General features: G+C 43.7%; 2 protein-coding genes across 3 annotated transcripts; both read right to left on the bottom strand.

Moving 5' to 3' along the window:
* Positions 1-4,665: 4,665 nt before the first annotated feature.
* On the bottom strand, positions 4,666-7,915 carry C10H1orf52 (chromosome 10 C1orf52 homolog). The gene is made up of 3 exons (XM_075039099.1): positions 7,434-7,915; positions 7,106-7,313; positions 4,666-5,915 (listed from the first exon to the last, which is right to left on the bottom strand). The coding sequence occupies exons 1-3, from the start codon at positions 7,692-7,694 to the stop codon at positions 5,833-5,835; spliced, it is 552 nt and encodes a 183-aa protein (XP_074895200.1). The 5' UTR covers positions 7,695-7,915; the 3' UTR covers positions 4,666-5,832.
* Positions 7,916-8,899: 984 nt separating this feature from the next.
* Positions 8,900-17,807, bottom strand: BCL10 (BCL10 immune signaling adaptor). Of its 2 annotated transcripts, none has more exons than XM_075039097.1 (3): positions 17,654-17,807; positions 12,457-12,745; positions 8,900-11,363 (listed from the first exon to the last, which is right to left on the bottom strand). In XM_075039097.1, the coding sequence occupies exons 1-3, from the start codon at positions 17,735-17,737 to the stop codon at positions 10,996-10,998; spliced, it is 741 nt and encodes a 246-aa protein (XP_074895198.1). In that variant the 5' UTR covers positions 17,738-17,807; the 3' UTR covers positions 8,900-10,995. The 2 variants fall into 2 exon arrangements, with proteins under 2 accessions (XP_074895198.1, XP_074895199.1); XM_075039098.1 differs by having other exon boundaries at positions 17,666-17,790.
* Positions 17,808-18,079: the final 272 nt, after the last annotated feature.

The raw sequence follows: 18,079 nt of genomic DNA, 5'->3' as shown, positions 1-18,079 counted from the left end.
TTTGTTAATTCCCACTATTTCTTGGTTCCTAACTACATGACTTACAAACTTATAGAAAGCAGTCCACTGCTACCAACACGTTTGTCTCCAAAACAGAACCATTCCCTGAGATTCCCACGTCCCATGGGAAGCCTCCTGTGCAATGAAAACACTGTATTTCTTCCAGCAATTATCTGTATTTTGCCAACTTTTTACTGCTTTTGTTTCAGTCTTGACACTCTGAGACAGTTGCAGACTGCCTAACTAATTGCCACCTCTTGTTGCATCGTTCTTTAAACTTCACCTTAGTCAATGCATCCAGAAAATGCCTTTGGCAGTAATGGAATCAGATTTCTTAGCAAGGTGCCTCTATTTGCTCAAGGGTTTTCTAAACACATCCCATGCTAGTCTTCTTTTTGAGCAGTTTTCTCCTCTGTAGGGTTTGCCCTCCTGTAAATTAGAGAGAGGAGTCGGCGACTCCTCCTGAGCACGCCTGGGCAGCCATTTCCACTCTGTTGCTGCTTGAGCAACTAGCCTGTCAACAGGCTCACCTCTGTAGGGCACAACCATGCTTCTGCCCAGGCCTGATGGTGCTGGGATTTTTCCAGCTATTTGGAAACCAGCCTTTCAGATTTTTCCAGTCTAACATGTAATTGCGGGTGTTCTTAAACATTTTCTCTCAGATGCTGCACAGCTGTAGCCATTGCCAGGGGTCCCTTTCAACTGGTGCAGCCGTTTATCCTTGAAGAATGCACACTTCAGCTGTAATCAGCTTCCACGCTTTTAAGACAGTCCTGCATTTTTCTCACATCAAACCCACACCCAAAGCAAAACCACAAACATCTGTGACCAGTAGTCAAAAGGGTTTGGAAGAAAATCAGCAAGCTAAGACAGAAACAGACACAAGAGCCTTTCAAGCCTGAAAAGAAAACCCAAATTGTATCCTGCTGGTGACTGAAAGCATTACATCTTTTCATCCAAATTCTGCTATGATTTTGCAAGATTAGCAAGCTGGCAAATGAGCTTCCCGTCACCAGAGAGAGTCAGCCAGCGCCGCACAGCTTGTTTCTCTCCGTTGATATAAAAATCCTCCTTCTGCCCTGATACCAGCTTCACGATAAATTACTCTTTGTGGAACACACTGCATTTCCCTTGATTCACTTTCAGATTGGCAGCCTTAAGCTTATCACAAACCATTTGTAAATGAATCAGTTCTTCAATAGCATTAGTATGCATCAAGCTGTTGCATAGGAATAGCAGACTAAGGGAGGGATGCCTTGCAACAACCTCTCCATTAGCATTTCTGGGAGGAAGCGCTGCCTAGGGTGAAAGCCATTATCCTCAACAGCTGTACTTCTACACTGATGTGCATTCTTCTTTTCCAGATCATCTTGCCTTTCTTGGAAATCCAAGTAATGTAGCTGCTATTGTGCCAGCATCTGGAGGCAACACAGTGCGTTCATTGCAAATTGCCTTCCAGACACCATTTCTCTAATCTTGACAAATTTTTAAGAGAACTCTCTCAAATCAAACTTGTACGCATTTTTACTGCCTTTTTTTCCCGTTACACATAATGATTGTCATCACAGTTGACTCATCATAAAAACAGTGCAAGGATGAGTTAATAGAGGGCTAATTTTCAGAGCCAATCTTCCTCATTTGTCAGTGGGGGTGTATGTTCACTGTCACCATCTCCTCTTGAAAGACAATCCAGGATAAACTGTTCTCTAGTTACAGATTTTTTTGAACATCTGAGCTATCAGTTTAAGTTTAGTAAGTGTTCACTCACACATTTCACAGATCCTGATGCACAGAGTAGCCAATTTTTCATTATTGGCTGCCCAAACCTGAAGAAAACCTACAAGTGTTTCTTGTTCCATCAAGCTTTGTCCTTCAGCTTCTTGAGAGTCTTTCCCTCTTCCACTTTCAAAACAAATGAGAAAATCTTATTGCTCATTTCTTCACACTTACCCGATCTGCTTCCTTTTAGCGCCGCATCATTATCAATTCTTCCTGGTTTGTACCTCTGTGTCACTGCCCCTAATCATGCAAAAAGGGGATGGAGAAGACTTATATCCCCTTTTGGAGACTGTTGGATGCACTCCTATAATGGCAAGGCTTACTGTGACCGCATCTTTCCAAGTAATGCTCTCTCTAGTGACTTACTGAGGAACTTGAAAAACGGCTGGTAATTTTACAGCTTCATAGCTATGAATGCCATGGATGCATTATCAGTAATCTTGATCTAGAAGCCCACATCCAGATGAGCATTTATAATTTAGCCTGTCGCCCATTTTTCTTAGAAGTTTTTTATGGTATCTGAATAAGACCTTACAGATCCTTGACAAAATCAGTCGTCTTTCTCTCCTTTTCTTCCTCTCCTGGCTAGTAGCTACATTCCATCTAGCTCAGTCCAGCTGTTTCCAAAAAGCCTCTGCACCAGCTAATAGATACCTGTGTTTTTTTTCCCCGCAGAAGCAAGTACTGCTTAGTAAGTACCATCCTATCAAAGTCAATCACTGGGAAACATTTTGTGCCTTTCCAGCTATTTTCTCACCACAGTTAGGACTCTAGCATTTTTTTCCCACTACGACGAGTTCTGTAGTTGTTTGCATTACAAATCACTTTCTTATATGCCATCTCATTTACTTACAATAAAATGCACATGCTGTTATCTCTGAAATCAGAAAAGTCAGTCCCCTCCCTGCTTTGGGCTTTTTTGTATACCCTGTAGGTCAAGAACTCTTCTGAGTTGCTTCAGAAGCTGCAGCACTAGCACTTCTCTCATCACCTTCTCCTGAAGATGATGCACTGAAGCATCTCTACCAAAAAAACTTCCAGCAGCAGAACCAGTCCACCCAGGTAGAGCCCGTCTGAAGCTGAGTTCACAGCCTTGTTTCAGATGTCTTAAGAAAAAGAAGCATAGTTGCTTTTGCCATTTCTCTTGAATGGGGCAGCTGCCATGGTCACTGCTTACAATGAAGATTTCCTCAACCTGTAAATACTACAGTTAATCGTTCTTCTCCCAGATTAGCCATGCTAGTTTTCTCCTTGGAAACTGAGTATCAGATGGTGTTAACTTCAAGACAACTGGACACCTCGTATATCATATGATCTGAAAACAAAAGGAGTGATTAGCATGGTAACTTCCTGAGCTGCCCCCCTGAATAGCAGAGCAAACAATACAAGGACAAAAGCCTCCTTGGTCACAGCAGTCGTGGGAAGGCATCCCATTTCCAGAGCCGGTGACGTTAACCTTCAGCTGTAACACTCTTCAAGGAGCACTTCAGTAGCAAACAGAACTGTTGTAAGACTTGAGAATTAGGCAGTCCATTGAACGGTGTACTTCATGTCAAATCCTCCAAATTTCAAGAAATGGTACCATTCTTCCCACATAACCCTGGAATAAATTCTGTACATATAAGATAGCAGAGGCACATTTCTCAAAAATTCTCTGTCTTGCTAGACATACTATGATCTGCAACTCACTGCCTGGACACAAACCAAACCTTTGGGAAACTGACTGAACATCTGATTTTCATATCCTAACAGGTGCTTGCTGCTAGTCCCTACCCTCAGCTCTCCATGCCAGCTAAACACATTCCTGTTAAAAGAGGAGCATAAGCAGCCCTTTTTTCTACCATTCTCTGAAGATTAGCACCTTCAACCTAGCTACGTTAAGACAGCAGATACAGAAAACAAACAGATTACAGTGAGCCTTTTTCCTTCAGAGACTTCACATTCAGCACTTCAGAAAAACATCCTTCATTTCTCTGTAAGCGAAGCTCAAAGAAACCATTTGATGTCAGACGACCAGGACCTAGAGACGAGCCACCTGAGTAGCCTGTGCCAATCCACATCCTGAAGTGGACGATGCAAGGCTGCGTTACCTGCATGTAGACAGCTATTCCTGCAAGAGAACCAGTCTGCATTAGATGACAATTTTCAGTGGGAGTTTCACACGCTATTACTAGAATGAGGGAGAATTTACGTTAGCATTCTAGACAAAGCAAAGTACAGGCATTTATAGTTTGGCAGCTCAACAAAATGCAGATACCCACAATTCCTGAATTGTCATGCTACACTGGCTGCCCACCTAGTAAAAGCTCCATTTCAGCAAGCAGTCGTATTTGCGTCGTATATGCGGCGAAAGGGTCTTTATCCCAGCTGGAACTTAGCAGGATTATCATTAAGGGCACAGGAGGCTTCCCCTTGCAACCTGGAGGCCAGCTCTGCTCTGCTCCCTGCTAGCCTAGTCCCTGCTCTAGCCCGGCCATCGCAACCTGAGATGGAGTATTTTGAGAAACCGTACAGAGATCTGGCACTTCATTGGCTTTGCGGACAATACCGTCCCCCATCTTGGAGCTTGCTATGACAGTGTCAGGTATTTGGGTTTGTGCTAGGAGAGCTGGGGCATGGGGAACCCTCAGCTGTGTACAAGTATCATTTTTTGAATCATTTCCAGACTTGCAGCGCAGAAGGGGTGGAATATATCACCAATTTAGACCAACAGCCTGTGAAATCGGCAAGGAATGGTTGCAGAGTCTGCAGGTAGAGAAGGATCCACAGAAAGCACTATCACACTGCCAAGGCTAGAACTGCATAACTTGTTGCTAACTTCATATACTCATTAAAAATGAAGACATTTTTCTATATAGTGAGATTCAAAAGATTTTTTTAAAAAATACCTTTTAAAAATATTAACATCATATTAGCACATATCATACAGAACCTGTTCTGCAAAATTAAAGCTAGTCCAAGACAGAAGGAAAATAAAAATTATGAACGTTTACATTAATAGTTTAATTACATAAACTTCTATTAGTAGGCCTAATCTCACTGCAGATTTCCTAAGGCACAGGAGCTTTATCTGAAAATAAACCTAGAGTAACACTCCCTCCAACCCAGTTTTGCTGGTACTTTTTCCATACACAGACCCCAAAATCCAAGCAGCAGCGTATCACAAATGCAACATACACTGACTAGCACTTTGAGAAGATTACCAAATGTTTGTGCTGAAATAAAAACAATTTGGCACTAAAGACTACCACAGCTTTATCATAATTTTTTTTTTCCACAAAAATGTCTAGATTCTGTTTTCAATTTTAGGAAGAATAAGTTAAATGCTTTCATTTTTCCTGCATCAGTTAGTCTCATGTTTCACTGATGCAGATCACATAACTTCAAAACTAATTATCAAATATTAAACTCTATTATTAGGTCCATGTTTTTTCAGTTTTCAGTTGTATATTTATTACAAAGAAAACCCTGAGGAATCTGTTGTGTCATAAGAAATACATCACTGAAATGCATACAGTACAGAATTCATCCCTCCTATTCACCAAGCATGCAACGCAATATTTATACCGCAGATGTTTTCGAATGTAGTTTTATTCCAGTGACCTATCTGCAGTCTTTACATACATTTCAAAACAACATTATGCAAACATATCACAGGACAGTACTTAGAGAATCTTTAGTATATACTCCTTTATAAAAGGTTTTGACACAATGGAAAAGTCAGTCCAGAAAAGCTCACTTTACCAGGTTTCTTGATAAACAAAATACCATGAAGTCCTGTAACCTGCATGAGCAGAAGTATCCATCACAATGGATCCCTCTTCTAAACACCTCTTTTAAATAAACAGGTTTAAATTTTGTTCAGTAGACAAGTTTCTATCACGACACTGTCCATTTAATTTTGTGCTTTCCAAAAGGCAAGCATACTATAGAAATAAAATTCCCTACCCGATAGGCGAGAGAAATTCAGTAAACATGTATTTGTTTCCCATTGCAGCAGAGGAATCCAAGTTCATTGAAATTCTCATTATGGCTAAATCCAGCATGCCCTGCTTATAACTTCTTCTTCTTTGTCTGCTCCCCAGAGTCTAGTTTACGTTTCTTAGCGGAAGCTGGTTCATCATCTTTTTCACCATCTTTAAATAAAGGACAGAGTTAATCAAAGTCAGCAAAGCCAGTATCTTTGTCTTAAAACACCATCCTCAGAAAAACTGACTTAACCACATCTGACATGCCTGGAAAAAAAGACAGTAGTATTAACTGACAACACCCTCATTTTTGGAATGTGGGCAACACGTGCACAGAATAGGAATGATTACTTGTTATTACTACCACAGACCATTGAGGATAACTAAGAAGAGGCCTTGTTAGGCTACTGTATAGTACCTGTTTTAAAAAAAATATTATTTGAATAGATAAGACAAAAAGCTAGAAAATGACATTTTAGAAGCAGGAAGCAATGTCAAGGTCAATTAACAGTTTATCTTCTTAGTCTTTGGATGAAGGCTGACTAAGAGAAATGTGTAGCAGGGAAAAAAAGTATACAGAACAAATAGAGCAAGACAGAGACAGAAAAACTGCCACTGGGGAAGGAACACCCAGAACAAAAAAAAGGAGCAAAACAGCAAAATAACTTTCCATTTGAAAAGGTTGCTGATAACTTTACTGGTGAACCAAAACTGTGCTCTGAAAGCCCAGAATTTCTTCTTCTGGTTTTGTTCTCTTGGCTGTTACTGGCTATTCTCTTTCTGCAGCAGTTTTTAAAAAAAATAATTCCTCCCTCCTGTCAAATATTTCTTTACTTCCCAGCTTACCGTTACAGCTTGCGCCATAATTAAAAGCGAAGAGGACAATAAATCATTTTCCTCAGTAATCTGCCACATGGACATTTTATTTAATTCCCCTCTCGGCCCCCAGGTTTTGCAAACACGGTAGAAATAATCTGACCTACGTCTACGCCTAGGGTCAAGGCAGCAGCTCTCATACCGCTTTCTGTTTTAACAACACCTTGACGGAACGCGTTAGTTTGGCATAACTACAGCTCTAGGGGCTCTTTAATCGCTCCCCGCTCCTGCCAAGGGCGCAGAGAGATTGCTGGAGGGTCTCCATTAACGGTAGGAAAACCCGAGCAGTCGCAGGGCAGCCTAACCGTCCCCGCGGGCAACTACTGCCCTGCCCTCCAGCCGCAGCGGGCGTGGAGGAGGCCAGCCGAACCTCCTCGAGCTGCGGGCAGGGAGCTCGCCACTCTCAGAACGCGCCCACCCGGTTCGCCTCCCCACCCACGCGGATCTGAAACCCGCACGGCTGCCGTGCGCCAGGCCCTCACCCGATTCGAGGGGGTCCTGCTCCTCAGCCGGCAGAAACCTGGCCTTGCCGGCCTGCCGGGGCGCGTCGTCGCCGTTGTCCTCGTAGATGTTGGACCACTTTATGGCCATGTCGAGGGCAGGGGGCGGCGGGGGCTTCTTCTCGGGCGGGCTGTAGGTCTCCGGCGGGGGCACGGCGTTGTTCTTCCACGCCTTGAACTCCTTGGGGGGCTGCAGGAGAGAGCAGGGCACCCGTCACGCCGGGCCTCGGCGCTCGGGGCGGCGGCCAGGCCCGGCCCCGGCCCCGGCGGCCGCCTCGGGCCGCCCCCCGCGCCCCACCGGCCCCCGCACCTCCTCGGGCGCCCGAAGGACGCGGCTCTCCCAGTCGATCTGCTTGTTGAGCGGGTTGTAGAGGAAGGCGGGCGGCTGCGACACCCTACGGAAGAGCTCGTCGGGCGGCGGCAGCCGCGGCCGCCGCCCCGGGCTGCCCCCCGCCGCCGCGCCGCCCCCCGCCTGGCGCTCGTCGGGCTGCGGCTCGTCGGCCTCCGAGTCGGAGCTGGAGCTGCCGTAGGCCGCGAAATAGCCCAGCGGGTCCTCTCCCTCCGCCGCCATGGCGGGGCCTGGCCGCCGCGACAGCGCCCGCACGGAAACCGGGCCCGCGCCGAGGGTTCCGGCCTGCCGCCGCCGGCCCGGGGCCGGGCTCCGCGCTGGCCCGCGGCTGTTGCGGCGTGGGTCGGGGGCCAGCTGGTACGAGGCGAAGGGGAGCCGGCGGGAGGAGGGGGGGAAAGCGGCCTTCCCGCCGCCGCCCTGGGGTACGCTGGTGGGCTCGCCCCCAGTAACGCGGGGACTTCTCCCTCTCGGTGACCACAGACAGGTACAGAAAACCAGACGTGAAACTGAGACGACCTCCGTTTCTCCTTTCCTTTTTTACAGCTGCAGGCCTAAGTAGAGAGAAAGCACGGTTTCCTTAGTGTTCGAGCACTGGCTAACCCAGGGCAGATAAAGCTTTGAACGTCGCCTATCCAGTTATAGCGTAAGCAGCCACGTAGGCTATCTTCACCAACCCAGATTTGTCAAATCCGTTGGAAAAAGTTTGTACCAGACTCTTATCTGCGTCAGCTAAAATACTTACTAGTGCTGCTCAGGTTACTTGTATGACCACGGAGGCAGGACAAGGCCAAGGAAGGGGCTTCGGTTATAATATGATCAATTCCTTTACTGTAAAGATACCTAACCATGTCCAGCTAATCTCTTGTAATCAATACCATAATCGTTATTTTGAAAGAAACCCTACACACAAAGCACGATGAAAACAACCACTGAAGCAAACCTCCATGGTCCCTGCAACACTTGCAAATTCTTTTTTGAGTCATACCCCTCAGCCCTTAAAGGTTTTGTTTCTCCCCTGCTATTAATAAAAATAAAAATCTTCATTCTTAAATTAAGTCAATACATGCATGGCTGGAAGCAACACTTCTCACATCTTTAAGAAGTCAAGCAATCAAGTCATTTGAAAAAAAGCAAGGATCAGGTTAGCAATACCAGTCATGAACCACCGAAGGTGTAGTTAAGCAGCCAAGGTCTTAATTTCACATGCATGTTTTCCCTGTACACTGCTCTTGAATGCAGTGCTACAGGCTCAGGTGTTTCACATTAAGTCAGCCTTTCCACCAGGGACAAACCTCTCTAACAAGACAATGAGAACAAAAGCCTCCCACATACACAAAACCGAAACTACACATCCAGATTCTGGCATGAATTTCTCTTACAACCTATACATGTTAAAAATGAGAGAGGCAGACAGGAAAACAGGCAATTATACAAATGAATTTATTCCAAAAGTTGTGATAAAAATATTTCAAATTTAAAAAAAAAAATGCAAGTTATAAACATTTGGTAAGACAGTACATTCATTTAAAGCCTCAGGTTCACAGGCTCCACTGCAGGAGTGATCCCTGCACAGGTACGCTTCCTGCAGGCGGCACGGCATGCTGCAGCAGGCAGCACACGTCCCAGGTTTGGATTTAGATCTGCAAGGCAGTCTTCACCCTGAGCTGATGCTCTTTTTCAGTTAAGGCCAAGCCTGCTCACTCTCATCCAGCTACAAGACTCCAAGAAGGGACCCAAACCTAAGCACAGCTCTTTTAAGTGGTTGCAGTGAGTATTTAGACACATCAATTTTTAGACAAATCAATTTTCAGACATCCCGAGTATGTGCAACTACAGTTCCAGTTAATGGAAGAGGGATTTAAGCCTACCCTTAATTTCATGTTAGAGAGCAAAATTTTGCTTGCAGATTTAGGCACTTAACTTCCAGAGTGCCTTCTGAACCAAGCAGTTTTATTGAAAAGCATTTTCACCGTCCTGACAGCCTATGACCTTACACATATACAAGAAAAAAAGGATTATTATGAACAGTAAACGGAAGCCCACATCTTTGTCAAATGTAAGCTATTCATATACTATATATGGAGTGTAGTTGTACATTGCAGTTTATTTTAACCTACTTCCAAAACCAGAGTAAACATAAAAAAAAATTAGATACTATATTGAGGTCCTGCAGATGGTCCATCTCCACAAAAGGAGAACACAGTTTAGGAATGTTACCTGGCTTTGAATTTGAATGGAATTACACGGCTATAGCACTGTATGAGAGCCAAAATAATTTAAAGCCTTAAATACAAACCTACCCTTTGATATACTGAAAACATCCCATCACTTTAAAGTGTAGTACTGCAGAACACAACTGTACACGTTTCCAAGTAAGAGTTTGTCTTTGCCTACTAATTTTAAAGTGATTATAGGCCAACTTCATAAAAAGTAAATTACAACTCAAGAATAAGAGTATGAGAGGAATACAGCATATTACATTGTGTCAAGAAATGAGAACCTTCCCATGTCGAAATAGTTTAAAATGCATTTGACTCCGAACAATTTGAAATGTAAACCTGTCTATCTGCTTTGAAGAGTAGATATCTGAAGTGCAACATTTCCAAGAGTCCTTCAGGTATGGATACTTTCTTCCTATAGGACTCCTCCTCTACTTACCTACTGGGACAAAACATACAAGCTTTGCTCCTTAATAGCATTATACAATAACATTTTCTTACAGCCCACATGATGCTGTTACAGCAGTTTACATTCCTTTTCCAGTATTAATGAGAATTTATATTTAAAGTGCATCTCAAATCAGAAATCTCTAATATACAAGAATAATATGCTAAGACTTGTGGAAGTATAGTTGCTAACTCAAATCACTGCGATACCGAGTGCCTTTTGATTTACGGGTAAGACAGAGAACAAAGTTCATACAATTAAGAGACTTCTTGCAAAGAAGCACAGCTACAGATTTGGCCAGATTTGGGGTTGGGTTGCTTGGGTTTTCTTTGCAAATGGAGCCGCACACACGTACATAGAGGGCAGAAATTATCCTACAGGGAAACATTTAATTCGGTAAAGGAGTTTAAGCTTTTTGGTAAGTAAGCCTAAACTTTTAGTCCAGAAAGTTACTTTCCAATACTTTTCCTAGCCATCTTTCCCAATTCACCTGTCACAGAAACATTAAGAAAAACAGATCTGTTAGTTTCTGTAGGAAGAAAAACCCCATTTGTTCTATAATGGAAGCTTCAATATCTGCAAATAAATGTGAAATCTTAAATATATTGGTTTAAAAAACAAACCTTTGCTGATGTAATACCATGATCTTTGGAAAAAAGCTCCCTAAAGAACATAAAATCAAGCAGCTCCAGAGTCACCCAATTACAAAAAAATTTACTCCTTAAAAAACTGTAAATAGCATAGATTGTTTCCTCTGATTTTGCTAGTTCACAATTTGAAAACGTTTTTTTAACCTTTATAAGACATCACACAAAGTTTCAGTACCGTTTGGATGAAAAGACAAAAGTCACTACGTTCACTGTGGTTGAAGAGAACGTGATCTTAAAGGCAAAAAGCAATTGTCACTTGAACTAGTACACGGTTCTTGCTGCTCTGACTGGAGCTCTGGGGGGAGGGGGGGTGCACCGGGGTCTCCAGGCCCTGGAAGGGAGGCTGAGAAAACAGCACTCTCTGCATTTCCCATCTCCGCAATTGGCAAATTCATTGAATGAAGAGAGACAGCAGACACAAATGCGGCAGTGCTGTAATCTTCTTCTGGATGATGTATCTGGGTAGATTCTTTGTCTTTTGTTTTATCAAAAAAATTGGATTCATCAGAATATGATCTAGAAAGATTGTTTGTTCCTCCATACAGTGAGGTCATACAGGTGCTGCAGCTTAGACCTAAGACAAAAAACAGAGACTGGATTTAATTACAACATGATGCACTCTTAAAACTGAGCTCCGATTTAATATCAGTAAGATTGTCAAAGATCAACTGTCTGTATTTTTAACAGACTAACCTCTTCATCTCACCTCTGACATCCCAATATTCATGACAAATTAAAAAAATACATGCAGGCTACCTAGGCTGATGTGAATGATTTCGCTATATCTCTGTATCAGCTACTATTTGACAAAGATGCACTGTAATTTAAGTTCCATTTTAGGAAGTCACTTTAGCCCTTTGACCCATCTTTTGACAGATTTTTCTCACTGTGTTCTTCAAACTTTTAAAAGCTTCAGCTACACGGTTCTACTCCAAAGCAGACTGCATTTGAAGGCTGTTTTACCTGAAGCCAGAGAAAACTTCAGGCCTTTCCTCTCTAGGGTTAAAAATGTACTTTCTTCCTTCTTTATTTCTCTTTTGATGGGTGTTGAAGAGGAAGTAAGGCTTTTGGTTTAAAAGGCTTATACTTTCTTTATCTGCCTCAAAATATGAGTACATATAGTCACTTCAAGCTTTGCATGTCAACAAAACCTCTCTACCTGTATGATGCAACACATGCGTACATTTACAGTGTCTAATTTTAAGTTTTGGCATTGAAAGCATACAGAAGAATTCCCCTCAGGTTGCATTTGCTGGCTTATCTTCTGCTGAGGTGCAAATTTTAACAAAACCAGAGCATCCTGCCACTGCAGTAAATAGCTTCAAGAGAAATGCAAGGTGGAAGATAAACATGTATTTTAAGTTCTAAATTAGAACCTTATAGAAAGCAAAACTGAAACTTATACATCATAACAACACATGATAGGGTTTTTTGCAATTTGTTATTTATGATGTGTTCAGATATTAAAAAGGCAAAGCCAGGATGCACGCACTAGGATCTTAAAACCAAACTGGTGATATTGCCAAGAATGTTGTCTCAAACACTAGAGGAAACAAAAAACCCCAAACTGCACTAAGAAACATGGTTTAAAGAATTGCTGGAGTTTACTTTTGCAGACCCTCAAAATAAAACTTATGTCTTACAAAATATTATTACAAACTCCTCACCTTTGAGAGCTTCAAGTTTTTCATTTTTGACTTTCAACACTACATCAGTTATCTTTTGTAACAGGAAGTTTTGTGTTCTTTCTCGTCTGATAGATTCAATCAAAGCATCTAGTCCCTTTGGGTTTTCTGCTAAGTAGTCCAATAATTTCCCAGTTTTTTTCCTACTGGAAGATCGAGAAGAAATTTCTTCTGTGTCCTCTCTAGTGAGTATTTTCTTTGAACGTAGGTAATCAAAGTGTCTCTCAGCTATGATTTTATCACACAGGTAAGGACGCATCCTTTCTAAAGCCTGAAAAACAAAACAAACTAGTATTAGCCAATTGTTCAATTTATTTAGAAGCCTGTATTTAAAGCCTATATGATTTTGATACAGGTTAATGAAACGATTTTTAAAGCTGCCGTGGTGTTACCTAGCAGAGATTTTTCTCAGTGAAAAAAAAAATATAATTTTTTTAAAATGTTATCTAATTTACTAATCCCTTTCATTAGTTTTGAGTGAATTTGGGAGTTTTAACGCATGTTAAGTAATAAGGTGAATACTTACTGAAAATGTTAGTTATATCAAGTCTGTGGTTATCACGTTCCAGAACATTTACCAAGTAAGAATGAAAAGAACTTACACCAACAAAACACAACAGCACCTACTCATTTGTCTACAGAAACACTCGTTCTCACTGCCTACCTGACTGGCACATTCCCATACTATTTGCACCCATGAAGCACAAATCCAAAGTATTGCAATTATTGATGTTTTCTGTATATTGAGTAAAAGCAGTCTCAGAGCAACAACACGAATATACTTACTGTTTAAAAGGTTTGTTAAATAAAAAACACTATTTACAAGTTCAACAGATTACTAGCATTCAAAACACATGCACTTCCATCCACAGATGTACCTATTCTCAGCAAGTTTGCTGGCTGGTTTTTGTCTTCATCAAGCTGCTGTCTTTTCATTTAAGATTTTATATTAAACACCTGAAGCAACTTGCACATCTCTAACATGCTGTACAGACCACTAAGTGTGCAACTCTGATGACTCTGGCAAAAGCAAAATCACTCTACCCTCTGCAGCACAGCTTCAGCTTACAAGTGTAAGCTGGTTGCTTAAGTCCTCTCTACAACCAGCAAAAAGAAAGGGTGGAACAATCTGCCCATGGGAGGGGACTCCATCCATTGTCTAAAGACCCTAACATGCAGTCAATTAACAGCGGGTATGATGAAGCAGAGACATTTGTCTTGAGCACTCCAGCAGCAGTGCCACTTTGCATCTTCAGGAACTGTAACACCTAGTATCAGGTCACATTCCCTCAGAGATCATCTTCCTGGGTGTGCTGGTTTTGGCTGGGGGAAATTTTCTTCATAGCAGCTGGTATGGGGCTGTGTTTTGGATTTGTGCTGGAAACAGCGTTAATAACCCAGAGATGTTTCAGTGACTGCTGAGCAGTGCTTGCACAGAGCCAAGGCCTTTTCTGCTTCTCACCCCACCCCACCAGCGAGGAGGCTGGGGGTGCACAAGAAGTTGGGTTGGGACACAGCTGGGACAGCCGACCCCAACTGACCAAAGGGATATTCCAGACCAGAGGACGTCATGCTCAGCATATACAGCTGGGGGAAGAAGGAAGCGGGAGACATTTGTCTTCCCAAGTGGCTGACAGGTGTGATGGAGCCCTGCTTTCCTGGAGATGGCTGAACACCTGCCTGCTGATGGGAAGTGGTGAATGAATTCCTTGTTTTGCTTTGCTTGCATGCACAGCTTTTGCTTTCCCTATTAAACTGACTTTATCTCAGCCCACGAGTTTTCTCACTTTTACCCTTTTGATTCTCTCCTCCATCCCACTGCGGGAGAAGGGAGTGAGCGAGCGAGCGGCTGTGTGGTGCTTAGTTGCCGGCTGGGGTTAAACCACAACACTGGGGAAACATGCTATCTTTTGTAACCATATTCAATTCTAACCTGACTACCAATCTGTTTCAGATGTAGTTACATAGGAGCAATGTCAGTCCTCTCCCATACTGACTGGTGAATTTATTTTTACAGTTATCAAAACAAAACCCAATCTTCCTCCACCTTGTTCAGAGGGTACATACAAGCACAAACATTGCCAAAATATAAATGATATTAAATCTTATTTCAATCTGTACCTTAACAAGCCTGCTTGATATTAACATTGAAACAGAATTAATGCATGTGTTCACAACTCTCTGGTTTCAGTATCTACTACTCTATGAAAATGAGAGTCACAAATAACAGCTCTCACTTGAAAAACAAGCTCTCATTTTATGTAATACTATAAAATTGGCAGTTTCTCCTGCCAACATTTTTCACTGTGCAGAATTACACAAGTCAGACACCCACTAGGTGAATATTACTGATGTGAAAAAACTAACACACACCCCCTCCCCTCCCGGTCTCATTTGATTAAAAAAAAAGAAAAAAAAAAGAAAAAGATTTGAGAGCTGGAATGAAAAGCACCTTTACATACAAGACATGTGAAGAGATGGAAAGAAACAAAACTTCTTTCCTGAAGAAAGTTTTCAAATATCCTCCTGCTTTTTGAGATTAGATTGCATAACAGCAGCATTAAAAAAATAAAATTTTAAAATACCTATTTGCCTTATAGCTATTTATTAGCTCAGTAAATAGAAGCGGAAGAAAAACTAGATATAAAGATGCACTTTAAAACAGATTATTTCAAATAGCAAAATAGTGTCTGGCACACTGGTGCTAGGGAAAGCACCAGTAACTCAAAGAAAAAACTTCCTGGATGGCTCCATTAAGTATAGCAAAGGATAAACGTGTTCTTCTAGTTGCTCTTTAGGATCCAACAAACACTAAGCTATCAATAAACAGCCTGTGGCTACACAGTTGTTAAAGAAAACGTCAGATGAGCATGCATGGAAGATAAAGGAAGGCTTTTGGCAGTGGACTATCACCATAAAACCAAAAACATATGGGTGCAGCTCTATGGCGGCCAATTTAAGTTCAAGGAACACTCGCCCCCTGCACGGCAGCTGCCCTTTCCTCTGTACTGCTGGATGAGAAGATCCAGTCAAGAAACTGAATTGGTGTTTTTTTCCCCCTCCCACAGCCAGATTAATTACCCAATCCAGTTTAATTTGCAGTCACACTGGCACTAGTGGTGGCATAACAACTATGATAAGAGCAGAAGAATGCAACAGTACAGCTTATATCAATTTAGGCAGCTCTGGAATACATCTCAAGTGTCCAACTGCAACAAGCCCATGCCTGAATAGTTACGAAAGTAGTAGGCCATACAGATTTCTTCAGTTGTCATGGAAACCTCATCCTACCACCAGAAGGATCAATCAACAAACTCTGAAACATGTCAGTCAATGTTTCAACATTAAAAGAATAGAGTGAGTTGTTATTCAATAGAAAGACTATTGTGTTTTGACTAACATCTTCCTGTAATGAGTCTTACACTGTATGAAGCGTATCAGTTCTAAATTCCCCTCTGCACTGTCCTCATAGGTTAACAGTTTATGAGGGACAGAAAGAGTGAACACATTAGAAGAGAAGCTTTAAATATACTGTGCTCTATATCGATGATTTTGTATGGCTCACTGCCTCCTTCCCAGCTCTCAAATGTAAGACTCCAACCTTTATAATTCCTCCTCAAGACGAGTTTACACTGACCAAGTCATCCTTGCAAGTTAGCTTTCTGAGGTATGCTGTCACATAATATACACAGAACTTCTGGTAATGCAGCACTTCTGTTTGAAGCAATCCTATCAAAGATACTTGAACAGCTTTGAAACAGCTAAGTGAGTTTACACTGAACTAGCACTTTGTATCATGAAGCTGTAATGTTTAAAATCTGAAGTCAGATTTATTGGATTGTATTTTGATGATAAAGCTAATGTTATTTCTTTCTAGGTATTAGGTTTCCATCAAGTCCTCCAGTTACTATGGGAGGCCCTATAAGATTATGGGCTGAAGTGACACATACATGGGCTTCTGTGAGATGCGGCCGTGAATTCAGTCACTGACACACATTAACATACATATCACATTATATACATAATTTGATTTAAGCAGGGTGTTGGTGGTTTTTTTTTTTTGTTTAACTGCCAGTTGCTATTGCGGTATTGCTTCTGTGGAACCACAGAAGCAAGTAATAACTTGCAAAACATGCCTCACAAAACTATGACAAAGTGTTTAAAGAAAACTATGTATGCATAAAGCTACTAAGAAACCAAAACCCAACTCCAAACATTCTTTATTGTACTTTAAAGGAACATGAAAAACCAATTAAGTCAAACATAAGACAATGTAAATTACAAACAGAAGCATGGATGGTCAATAAATAATTGATAAATTGTGATTTTAAAATTATTTTTCTTTTTAAATTAACCAATCATTGTTGAGGTTGGTTAGCACATTGCTTGCTTCCCGGTCTATCAAAGAGACAAGTAAACCCAGACTGAGTCAGGGTGGAGCCTTCCCTCAGGTTCCAGACATCAGTGAGCAAACATGGGGGGAAAAAACATCGGAAAAAGGTAGAACAAAAAGCCTTAAAAAATTCTATCAATATTTAATCCAAACACTCATGCTGTATAAGAGGGAATCTTATTAACACCCAGAGAAGCGCATACATTTGGGGCTAACCTTTGGATACCATGTTAATTACTCATCACTTCCACTCTGCCCCCGAGGCCTCGCCGTGGTACACAGAGGCACCACGAGAACCAAACCCTTGCTACTCTGGCCGCAAAGCGCGACGAAGGAGTAGACCGCTCGGAGGAAAACAAAAGAAAACGGAACTGCCCGGCGAAGACCTGGCCCCAGGGGCAGCTTTTTGCCAGCCACTATCAGCCTGACACCGGGAGGCCCCCCGGAGGCCAGAGGCGCGGGCTGCCGCGCCCGGCGAGCTCCGGGCAGGACGCTCCAGGCGGGCGCCGCGGAGCCCAGGGCCGGGCCCGCCGCCCCCGCCTCGCCGCGCCGCAGGTGAGCTGCCCGCCCCCGCCGGGAAGGCGGCGGGGAATTCCGGGCGGCGCGGCAGGGGCCCGGCCCGGCGGCGCCTGGCGGCCCTCCCGCCCCGGCGCCGGCCTCCCCGCTCGGACGCCCGCCCTGACGGGGCTTCCGCTTCCCCCGGCCGGGCCCTGGCCCCACCCCGCCGCGCCGCTCCGCGCCCCGGCCCCGGGCAGTCCGGCCTCTCGGCCCAGCCCCCCCACTTACATCCTTCTTCACCTCGGCCATCTCGTCCTCCGTTAGCAGCCGCCCCACAGCCCCCGAGCCCGAGCTCGAGCTCGGGCCTTCCATAACGGAAACCCCTCCGCCGCCGCCACCGCCGGGGAAAACCGCTCAGGGCAGCGCTTCCGGCCCTGGCCCCGCCCGCGCCCGCCTGGCCCCGCCCCGCGCCCACCCGCCCACCAATGGCCTCTCAGGGACGGCACCCCGCCCCCGCGGCGGCGCTCGCCGGCGCGTGGCCCCGCCCAGTGGCGCGTGCGCGCAGGGGCGTCGCCGCCGCGGTCTCGCTCCGCCGGGAGCCTGAGCGGAGCCGGGCCGCGCCGGCCTCCCCGCCTTCGCCTGAGGCGGGCGGGCAGCCGGCCTGGGCAAGGGCAAGGGCAAGGGCAAGGGCTGGCTCCCTTCCTTCCTTCCTTC

The sequence above is a fragment of the Buteo buteo genome, chromosome 10 (genome assembly GCF_964188355.1).
Source record: "Buteo buteo chromosome 10, bButBut1.hap1.1, whole genome shotgun sequence".
Taxonomy (NCBI): Eukaryota; Metazoa; Chordata; class Aves; order Accipitriformes; family Accipitridae; genus Buteo; species Buteo buteo.
The sequence above is the reverse complement of the archived record's forward strand: the minus strand, read 5'-3'. Positions and strand labels throughout refer to the sequence as shown.

Coding starts and splice junctions, on each gene's coding strand:
- C10H1orf52 (XM_075039099.1), bottom strand. CDS start 7,694: ATGGCGGCGGAGGGAGAGGACCCGCTGGGCTATTTCGCGGCCTACGGC. Junction 7,314..7,433: donor TCCTTCGGGCGCCCGAGGAG/GTGCGGGGGCCG, acceptor TCTCTCCTGCAG/CCCCCCAAGGAGTTCAAGGC. Junction 5,916..7,105: donor GCAGGACCCCCTCGAATCGG/GTGAGGGCCTGG, acceptor CTTTATTTAAAG/ATGGTGAAAAAGATGATGAA.
- BCL10 (XM_075039097.1), bottom strand. CDS start 17,737: ATGGAAGGCCCGAGCTCGAGCTCGGGCTCGGGGGCTGTGGGGCGGCTG. Junction 12,746..17,653: donor TGGCCGAGGTGAAGAAGGAT/GTAAGTGGGGGG, acceptor TTTGTTTTTCAG/GCTTTAGAAAGGATGCGTCC. Junction 11,364..12,456: donor AAAACTTGAAGCTCTCAAAG/GTGAGGAGTTTG, acceptor TTTTTGTCTTAG/GTCTAAGCTGCAGCACCTGT.